We start from the raw sequence: 10,480 nt of genomic DNA on the forward strand, positions 1-10,480 counted from the left end.
TGGGCTCAAGTGGAACCACCACCAAAAGTGAAGGTGAAGGGAAAAATTAAGGTGCCCTGGAGATTTCCTTCCTCCATAGGACAGGAAACGGAACTAGTGCATGCATAGAAAAACACCCAGATTCACTAATTTAAGCAATGGAAAATTTAAACCTGCCCTAACCTCCCCATTAAACTAGACAAAACAAAAAATGAAAAAACCCAATGCTTGTGGGGCTGTAGGAAAACTTGCACACGTTGCTGGGGATAATTTTTCTAAACAGTCACCTGGTAATAAGTGGTATATGCCTTCAGGATGATCATACCCTTGACTTGAACACATCAGTTTGGAAACTGTAACTCAAAAATCATTTGAAAGCAAAAAAAAAAAAAAAAAGGTGCAATTTGTACCACAGTGTTTAAAGCAAAGTTGGATATTAGGGTTAGAACCTGGAAACAGCCTATAAGCCCCACTGTAGGGAAAAGCTGAGGAAGGCAGTGGGAGGAATGACAATTCTGAGGTTTATGTAGAAATGTAGAAAGAAGGCTATTAAGCAATGAGAAGTAGAACTCTGATGGCTGCACACACTGCTTGCAGAACTTTTATCAGTTATCAGAACTTTTACTCTGTGCAAGGGCATGGCACTGGGTTCTGGCGAATCCAAAGTGAAGAGACAAGAAAAAGGTCTGGGCCCTGGTAGGCTGACATTTTAGCCAGGAAACACATAAGCAAGGTAACATCACTCAGGGCTAAGCTCCGGAAAGAAAAACAGTAATGCAATAAAGGGCAGGCAAGAGTGGCTCCTGCGGCTTGGGGTGGTGAGGTAAGGCTTCTGAGTAGATGACTTTTATGGTCGTCTCTGAATTGCAAGGAGGTGCATCACAAGAAGATGGCAAGGAAGAGAATTCCTGGGAGAAGGAAGGGCATGTGCACAGACCCTGAGAGAGCAGAGAATTTAGTATGTCCAAGAAAGAAGAAGGAGGCCAGTATGGCTGCAGTGAGCAGGCAGTGGAGTGAGGATGGGGGCATGAGAAGCGTCAGGAATCAGTCAGGGCCTGACTGTGCAGAGAGTTCAGTAGACAGTGCTGAGGATCTGGGGGTCACGGTGGGGATGCAGAGGAGTGACCAGATTCAGAATATGCTGAGAAGTAGCACTTGCTGCTGGCCTAGATGTCGGGGACAAAGAGAGGAGCAGGTTTTGGAGCAAGAATATGCTAGGCTTCCTCCTTCTTGCAAAACTGGTGGTGGGGGAGGGCTTGGGGGCTACAGGGCAGTCCTGGAATTGTGCAAGCCTCACCCCAAAGATTTTCAAAACCCGCCCCTACCAGCCTTTCCCTCGGAGTCAGAGAGGGAGGAGTTGCAGCCCCCAGCCTTGGTCTTACTCAAGAAACTCCCAGCTGCTGGCGGGGCTGTAGGAAATACTGCAGATCTCAGATAGCTCTGACTTGAGGGTGAAGGACACAGAAGTGCTTTCAGATGAGTGGGGATGGTGGAGGGGGCACGGCTTGAGTCACGCACTAGGCTAGGCCTTCACATCAACCATCTCATTTAATCTTCTCGGCAATCCTCTGAGGCACGAAGCATGCTTAACCCCGAGGTTACGGATAAGCAAAGGAAACAGACAAGGAAATTGAGGCACGGAGAACTGAAGTCCCATGGCTAAGCCTGCAAGAGCCCCCCTGTGCCCAGCGGGAGTGCTGGTACAGGCCCGGGAGTTCCTGGACAGGGGCTGCACCGCCCTCTCCTCTCTGTCCTGGAGTTTAACCTGGCCCCAACCCACTGTTCTTACTCCTTGGCATCCCCTACCCAGGCGAAGGATTTGTTGCTGTGGAGGTTCTTCCTGCAGGGATGAGCAGGCTGGCTCATCTCGGCCTCCTCCCCTATTCCCAGCACTGGTTTCTCCCTGCCGTCTCCCTAGGGGTGCAGGACAGGGCGGGGCAGGCATGATGAGTAAGAGGACTTAGGGGTTCACACCGACCTGGGTGAGTTCTGGCTCTGCCTCTTTTGGCTGTGTGACCCCTGGCGAGTGGCTTGGCCTCTTTGAGTCTTGGTGTCTTCACCTGGAAGAGGGAGCCAAGGATGGTGCCTACCTCACCTGTTGCTGCTGCTGCTACGAGGCACGTGATGAAGTGAAGGCACCTGGCCCATGTAAGCACTCCATACGAAAGGGTAGTTCTTCAACACTTCCGTTTTCAAGGGGAGATGCGCGTGCTGTCTCCTGTCCTCCTCTCCACTGGATTCTAGAATCCGTGGGCCAGGCAGGGATCCCTGAGTTATCACTGCCTGCCCGCGTTCCCCCAAGCTGGGAAACGCTAGAACCCACGGCAAACCGGGGCCTCCTGGGATCCCGCGGGGGTCCCTGGCAGACTCGGGCTGGGAGAGCTCGGAGAAGGGCAGCGCGCCCCGCGCCGGCCCTGGAGCACTTACCCTGCGCCCGGCCCGCCGGCGGCCACCGCAGCAACTGCGAGCTCGGCGCCTGCCCAGCCGCCCCGCCCGCCCCCCCCCGCCCCCGCGCCCGCCCCTTCCTCCCGCCCCCGCCCTCTAAACTCAGTCAGCTGCTGGTCTCCGGCTCTGGCCCGCGTCTGTCCCGTTGCCTTCGTTCTTGCCTATCTGTCGGTCTCCCGGTTGTTCTCTGGCTTCCCCCAACCCGGCCCCCTCGCTCCGCAGGCCCGAGCCTGACCTGGGCCTCCTGCAATCCCGCAGATGGACAAAGGTCCCGCCCGTGGGAGCCAATCACGAATCATGAGAATCCTAGCCCAGGCGACCCTAAGGGAAGGGGTGGGAGGAGGGAACCACTTCCTTCCTCCAACGGGATGTATTGGCAGCGGGTCCACCCGCCTCCCCACCACACACACTCAGGGAAGCAGGGCTGGCTCCTGTTCGGCCCCCCTACCCCCTGCCAACTCCTGGTTACTTAAGGGGGGCCTGAGTGTCCCCTGCACAGTATCTGCAGGCAGGGGTTGGAGGGTGGGCAGAATGTCCTAAGGGGGTGGCCAACCTCGAAGCTGTCAGGACGCCCCTGCGTTGGGGGGGGAGGTGAGGCTGGAGGTGAAGAGGAGGTGCCCTGCAGCTGGGCTGGTATTGGCACGAGGGAGGAGCCTTCCAGCCTCGAGGCAGAGCACACCCTTGCTCAGGCCGACTAGGGCTCCCCTTCCCCAGCTTTACCGTCCCTCCCCTGCAGGCCCTCCCTCACCCAGGCTTCTCCAGCGCTCTGTCCATACCTTATTTCTGTTACTGTTCGCTCTGGTCTCAGTTCTTCCGTTAGCTTCCGTCTTCCCCAAAATACCACTTGTCCCAAACTTCCAAGGGCAGAAGCCATCCACCTTCTACACACCTCCCTGTTTCTTCTGGTTAGGCTGGCGGGCGGGGGCGGGGGCGGGGCGGAGGAGGAGCCATACTAGTTTTCTGTGGCTGCTGTACCAAGTTACCACAAACCTAGTCGCCTAACACAGCACAAAAATAACACTTAAAACAACAAAGCACTGGAGGTCAGAAGTCCGGGGGGGGGGTCTCAAAGGGCATCAAGGTGTTGGCTTGGCTGTGTCCCTTCTGGAGACCCGAGGGGGGAATCCATTCCTTGCCTTTTCCAGCTTCGAGAGGTTGTTTGCATCCCTTGGCTCCTGGCTAATCATTCTGACCTCTGCTTTCATCGTTAAGTCTCCTTCTCTAGATCTGACCCTTTTCCCTCCCTCTTTTATATGATTTTTAAAAAAATTTATTTATTATTTACATGTGGTTGCATTGGGTCTTTGTTGCTGTGCGTGGGCTTTCTCTAGTTGTGGTGAGCGGGGGTCACTCTTCATTGCGGTGTGCGGGCCTCTCATTGCGGTGGCTTCTCTTGTTGTGGATCACGGGCTCTAGGTGCGTGGCCTTCAGTAGTGTGGCACACGGGCTCAGCAGCTGTAGCTCGTGGACTCTAGAGTGCAGGCTCAGTAGTTGTGGCGCACGGGCTTAGTTGCTCTGCAGTATGTGGGAACTTCCTGGACCAGGGCTTGAACCCATGTCCCCTGCATTGGCAGGTGGATTCTTAACCACTGCACCACAAGGGAAGCCCCTCCCTCCCTCTTTTAAAAGGACCCTTGTGATTATATTGGGCCCACCTGAACAATCCAGGATAATCTCCCCATCTCAAGATCCTTGACCTAATCACATGTACAATGTCCTTTTGCCATGTAAGGTAGCATATTCATAGGTTCTGAGGATTCAGACTTGAATATCTCCGGGGGCCCAGCATTCTGACTATCACAGAGATACTGTCTCCATTAGCTTCTATTGAGTCTGCTCCTCCCAGTCCTGCCTCCTGCCTCCTGCTGGGTAGGGGGCTTTCTTAAAACATGTCTGATCTGACTCCCCAGTCACATTTTGTTATTACAACAGTCCCATTCTGGTCCCTAAGGTGTAGTCTGGTCCATTCTAAACTTCCACTTTATATTTTATTAGAAACTCCCTTCCCGCCCCCAGGGCCAGCCAGACAGAGTAGAGGAGTGTGGACTCTTCTTCCCAGCCCTCCCCTGCGTTCACTCCCTGAGGGCTGGGGAAGGGAAGAGAGTGAGGGAACAGGTTCAGGTATTCCTTCACCTAACTCCCACTGCAATCCTCTTTCTGTCGGTTTTTTTTTTTTTTTTTTTTTTGCAGTGCGCGGGCCTCTCACTGTTGTGGCCTCTCCCGTTGCGGAGCACAGGCTCCGGACGCGCAGGCTCAGCAGCCATGGCTCACGGGCCCAGCCACTCCGTGGCACGTGGGATCTTCCCAGACCGGGGCACGAACCCGTGTCCCCTGTATCGGCAGGCGGACTCTCAACCACTGTGCCACCAGGGAAGCCCTTTCTGTTGGTTTTAACAACTAGTCCTGCCTGTAGTTTTAAGCTTAGTACAGACAGCCGGTGATCTCAACAGGCCCTACCAAGGAAAGGCTCAAACACGGCCCCTGGCCTGACCTTCTGGCTGACCCCTGCTGGAGGCACCACTCATTATTCTTCCCATGCACTTCATCGTTGACCTACACTGCAGTGTTCCTGGGAAAGCCTGCAGCTGCCAACCTTACCTATGCCCTGGAGGCTGGGGCCACCAGCAGGGACCTATTTCCATACATTTTTAGGAATCAGGATCCTGAGGGAGCTGGTCAGCAAGTCTGGAGAATTTGGTAATGTTCTCAATACTGCTGTCTTCACTGGAATCCCTGTACTACTTAGTCTTCTCAGTGGACAGGAAAACATCTCAGTTGTGTTAACATCTTTAGCAGAGAGTCTGGCACAGCAGGTGCTTTACATGCCATTATGTAATTATGCAACAGCATAAATTAACAAATGAGTACTGAGCATAATACAGTAAGGGTGCCCACCATCACTGTTTCTCTTCAGCATTGTACTGAAGATCCCAGCTAATGCAATAGGACAAGAAACATGAGGTACAAAGATTGAAAAGAGAAAAGCTAATATTTGCAATCAATGTGATTGTCTACCTAGAAAATCCAAGGGACTCAACAGACTGGCACTGGATACCAACTGTATGGCAGGCCTTTTCTAGATACTTAATATGAGATGAAGGAGCACCTCTGTTCTCAGAGAGCTCCTATTTAAGTAGTTGAGGAGGTGAGGTGAACAGTCCTTACAGCAGAGTCACCTGCAGTCCACAGAAAGAATCCAAGAGGTCCATAAACTTGGATGGGAAAAAAATTACATCTTAATTTGCATTAACCTCTAACTTAAATTTAGTACTTCCTTCAGTTATGAATGTAGGTAACAAACCACAGTTGTATTAGCAGCACCCATGATTTTGTAGTCAGTCAAAATCACAGATGTTTCCACGTTACAATATAGTATTTATAGATATCTCAAAATATAACTTACACTCACTCAAAATTACAGTAGTTATTAAACTAGTTCTTATAGTTTAATGGGTTAACAAAGAATTTCATATATTACTTTATCACAATTAGAAAAATAACTGCATTTCAAGATAACTGGGGTCCTTTGTAAAATGATGCATTTTCTTTTATGCATTTGAGAGGAGGACCCATGTTACAAAAGAGATTAGAAACTCCTGCTTTTTTTTTTTTTTTGCGGTACGCGGGCCTCTCACTGTTGTGGCCTCTCCCGTTGTGGAGCACAGGCTCCGGACGCGCAGGCTCAGCGGCCATGGCTCACGGGCCCAGCCGCTCCACAGCATGTGGGATCCTCCCGGACCAGGGCACGAACCCGTGTCCCCTGCATCGGCAGGCGGACTCTCAACCACTGCGCCACCAGGGAAGCCCAAAACGCCTGCTTTAAATGAAGGCCGTCTTTTCTGGTTTGGGCGATGCTGACACAGTTCTCTTTCACAAGGGAGTCCCTGCCGCACCCCCCATCCTTCATGTTTCTTATCAAGCAGTAAGCCCAGCTTGCTCAAGAATGTGTCAGTCATTGTCCCAGGAGCTTTCCGGGTGTCCTGCCTTTTGATATTCATGGAGCATTTTGGGAAGCTCTAAGCTTTGGGTCTAGGCTGCTTGCGCCCCTGAAGAGCCAAAACAGTGACAGTTCTGGTTTTACCCAGTAGGAAGAGAGAGGGCTATCTCTGCTGGTTTTGGTTCCTTCACAGTCGACCACTTCCCTTCCTCGGGGAAAAGCCAGGCTCTAGGAGAATGTACGAAAATGGAAAGGAGGAGAGAGAAGTCGATGCGATCTCAGCCAGGGCCGGGGGCAAGGGCTGTTTGGATTTCCCAGAGTTACATCTACTGCCTGGGTCAAGAGATTCCTTTTCCAGCAGGTATGATTCATCTATACCAGTGACAGCCACACAAGGATACCTATGTGTGATAGGTGTGGGTACCTACATAAGATAATGTAGCTACAGTAAAAGGTCGTGACTATCTTTGACCCCCTTCTCTGATACTTGGCTTGAACTTCTGCTTCATAGTTCAGAATCATATGAAAGGGTAGTAAGGATATAGGAGTTGGCATCCAAGAGACTTGGGTTTAAATCCTGCCTCCATCCCTTCCCTTGCTAGCTGGGTGATCTTTCATTAATTTAGTAAATAATTTCTGAGTGTCAGCTATGTGCTAGACACAGAATACAGAGGTGAATGAGACAGGTTCCACCTCCTCTCATCAAACTTACTCCTTAGAGGAAGACACAAAGAATAATAGTGGTGGGGATAGAGATGAGGCCCCACCAAGGTAGGACAGTTGGGAAAGTCCTCTCTGTGACGTTTAAATTAATACTGAAAGCTCATATAGAGCTGACCATAAAGAGAGGGGAAAACCTTCTAAGTGGAGGGAACAGTTTGTGCAAAGGGCCTGAGGTGAGCATGAGCTTGGCCTCCTGAGAAACCAAAGGTGGCCAGAATTACTGAAACATGGTAGGAGGGAAAGACAGTGGTGAGAAGTAAGGTCAGAGAGGAAGGCAGGGGCCAAAGGGAAGGCTGCAGTTCAAAGTACAAGAAGCCATGCCAGTTCTAAGCAGGGGGAGAGTCACAGTTTGATATATGTATTTTTTTATTGTAGTTAAATATACGTAACATTTTAACCATTAGAAAGTGTACAATCAGTAGCATTTAGTATATTTATAATGTTGTGCAAGCTTCACCACTATTCAATTTAAGAACTTTTTCATCATCTCAAAAATAAACCCTGTACCCATTAAGCAGTTACTCCCCATTCCTGCCTACCTCCAGCCCTAAAGTACCCACTGATCTGCTTCCTGTCTCCATGGATTTGCCTATTTCAGACATTTCATATAAACGGAATCATATAATATGTGGTCTTTTGTGTCTGGCTTATTTCACTCAGCATGTTTTTGAGGTTCATCCATGTTGTAGCACGTGTCACTACTTCCTTCCTTTTTATGGCTGACTATTCCACTGTATGGACAGACCACATTTTGTTTACCCTTTCATCCACTGACATAGTTTGATTTTACAAAGGTAACTCTGCTTGCTGGGTGGGGACTGGATTATAGAGAAGGCAAAAAAAGGAAGTAGAGGTGAGAGATAATGATGGCTGGAACTAGAATGTTGAGAAGAGGGAAGGAAAAAGGGCATGGGTTCAGGATCCATTTGGGATATATTGAACAGATGAGAAACTGAGGGATTGGACATGGAGGGTGAGGAAGAGGCTGGAGCCCCTGAGTGCACAGTGGTGCCATCACTGAGATGGAGAAGGCTGGGAGGGGAACAGGTAGAGGGACGTCCTAGTTGGTTTTGATAATGTTTGGTTTGAATTGTTAAAGTGGCAGTGTCATGAGGGCAGTAGGATTTGAGTCAGAGATTTAGGGTGTGATTTTGTGATAGAAGAACTATATATTCCGGTTTTTGTCCCTGGGCTCCTGGCCAGAGCTCCTAAAACTCTTGTAATTTCCTAAGTGATAAGAGTAATAGGAGCATCTTTCCTTTCTTTAAAAAAAAATTTTTTTTTTTCTTCTTGGCCACACCACGTGGCACATGGAACTTCCCCGACCTGGGATCCAACCCGTGCCCCCTGCAGTGGAAGCGCGGAATCAACCACTGGACCACCAGGGAAGTCCCAGGAGCATCTTTTATTTGGTTTTGCCCCCAGCTCCTGAGATGCTCTAGTAATTAAGGTTAAAGGAGCATCTCTTGCTATTCAAAATGAGCCCCTTTGAACCACACCTGAGTTTACATTAATGAAGTGACTTTGGAAAGCCCCCAAGGATGGGGGGCTGGTTGCCAGGGGAACCAGCTAAGGGGTTAGACGGTTGGAACTTTTAGTCCCCCACCTCTCTTGGGGAGGGGAGAGGGGCTGGAGGCTGACTTAATCACTGGCAAGGAAGGATGGCATCATCCAGATTGGTCTAGATACTGGCAAGGAGACCAATGATTTAGTCAATTACACCCGACATAATGAAGCCTCAATTAAAAATCCTAACTGAAAGGGTTCGAAGAGCTCCAAGGTTGGTGAACCTGTGGAGGTGCTGGGAGAGTGGTGTGCCTGGAGAGGGCATGGAAGCTGTGTGTTCCATCATCAAATACCTTGCCCTATGCACCTCTTCCATCTGGCTGTTCCTGAGTTGTATCCATTTATGGTAAACCCTAATTTGGAGTAAACCATTTTCTAGAGTCCTATGAGCCATTCTAGCAAATTATTGATTGAGGAGGGGATCAGAGGAACCTCTGATTTATAGGTGGTAAGAAGCACAGGTGACAACCTGGACTTGCAACTGTTGTCTGAAGGGTGGAGGACGAGAGAGGGGAAGGCATATGGGGCTGGGCCCTTAACCTGTGGGGTCTGTGCTAACTCCAGGCAGTTAGTGTCAGAATTGCTTGGTGTGCAAACCCCACACACTTGTTGAAATGAAAGTACTGAGTAGAGAGCAAAACATGGAGTTTTCCTTTTAGGGGGTCATGGGCACACAGCTGGTGTTGAAAACCATGGACCAGGTTGAGATTTCCCCCTCCCGAGTGTAGACAAAGTGGCCCAGGACTGAGCTAGAGATGGATCAGGTGAGGAAGAGGCTGCAAGGGAGACAGAGTAACCGGGAGGTAGAAGGAAAAACCCAGAGCGTGTAGGATCCTGGGGACCAAGAGGAGAGTGTGTGGAGGATAGAGGAGTGAATGGTGTCAGATGCTGATAGGAGTGGGCTGAAGAGTGCAGAGAGGGAAGGAAGTGGAGGGAAGGCACTTGAGAAACCACTCAAGGAAGAATGAGCGCTCATGAAAAGGAGCAGAGAAACAGGGCAGAAGTGGGAGGGCTGGTAGGGCCCACGCCGGAGTCCCCCTGGCCTAGCACGGAACCTGGAATGTAGGAAGCTGCGTTTATTCAGCTCTTACTGTATGTCAGGAGAAGATGTGCTAAGCATCTTCACGGAGAAGACTGTGAGTTACAAGGCCACACAGCTGGTAAGAGGCAGAGGTGGAGCACGAACCGTGCCCCAAACACAGGATTCTCAGTGGACTTCTCCCCGACCTGTGCCAGGAGCAGTGGGTGCCAGCGTTCAGGGGTCAGGTTCTCCAGTTCTCTGGAACCTTTCCTGTCGAAGTGGGTGAGACTTTTACACTGGGAAGAAGAGGACAGAAGGCACTATAAATACTTTCTGACTCTCACTGTGGTGAGCAGAACCTCAAACTAAAAGATTTAGCAGCATCGCTTTGTTCCACCTGCTGGTTACTCATGGAAACTACTCTTGCCCATGTGGTTCGGCCCTCCTGGCCAGCTGGAGAACGTCCAACCAGATGGATGGGTCCCACGTTAGTCCAATGGTAGACTGACTCCCCAACTTCTCTCCACCCAGGAGATCAGTCTAGACCAATCTGGGTGATGCCATCCCTCCTTGCCAGTATCTGTTTCAGGAGAGGGCATATGACCCAATGCTCTGGCCAGTGAGAACTGAGGGGAAGCTTGCTCTTTCCAGGAGCATCGCAGGAGCCTGCTGCCTTTCTCCTTCCTCTGGTCCAGGTCTGGACCTAATGCCTGGACTGCACTCCTGCTCCCCGCTTGAGGAGGGCAGAGTGAGGGGCGGAAAGCACCCAGGCCCCCGATGATGCTGCCGGGTCACCAATCTACTCAGCC

General features: G+C 50.6%; 1 protein-coding gene across 9 annotated transcripts in view; it reads right to left on the reverse strand.

Moving 5' to 3' along the window:
- Positions 1–3,312, reverse strand: part of HVCN1 (hydrogen voltage gated channel 1) — a 29,160-nt gene extending 25,848 nt beyond the window's left edge. The window contains exons 1-2 of one of the 9 annotated variants that reach the window (XM_082667320.1): positions 3,201–3,309; positions 1,958–2,039 (exon numbers count right to left, since the gene is read on the reverse strand). Coding sequence is in view for 3 of the 9 variants with exons in the window: in XM_082667314.1 (XP_082523440.1) it covers positions 1,958–2,039; positions 2,660–2,723 (146 nt within the window). In the remaining 6 variants the exon portion in view is untranslated. The other 8 variants (XM_082667314.1, XM_082667318.1, XM_082667322.1 and 5 more) reach the window with 8 other exon arrangements.
- Between the last annotated feature and the right edge of the window lie 7,168 nt (positions 3,313–10,480).

Source organism: Grampus griseus (genome assembly GCF_964374135.1).
Source record: "Grampus griseus genome assembly, chromosome: 12".
In the NCBI taxonomy this organism is placed as follows: domain Eukaryota; kingdom Metazoa; phylum Chordata; class Mammalia; order Artiodactyla; family Delphinidae; genus Grampus; species Grampus griseus.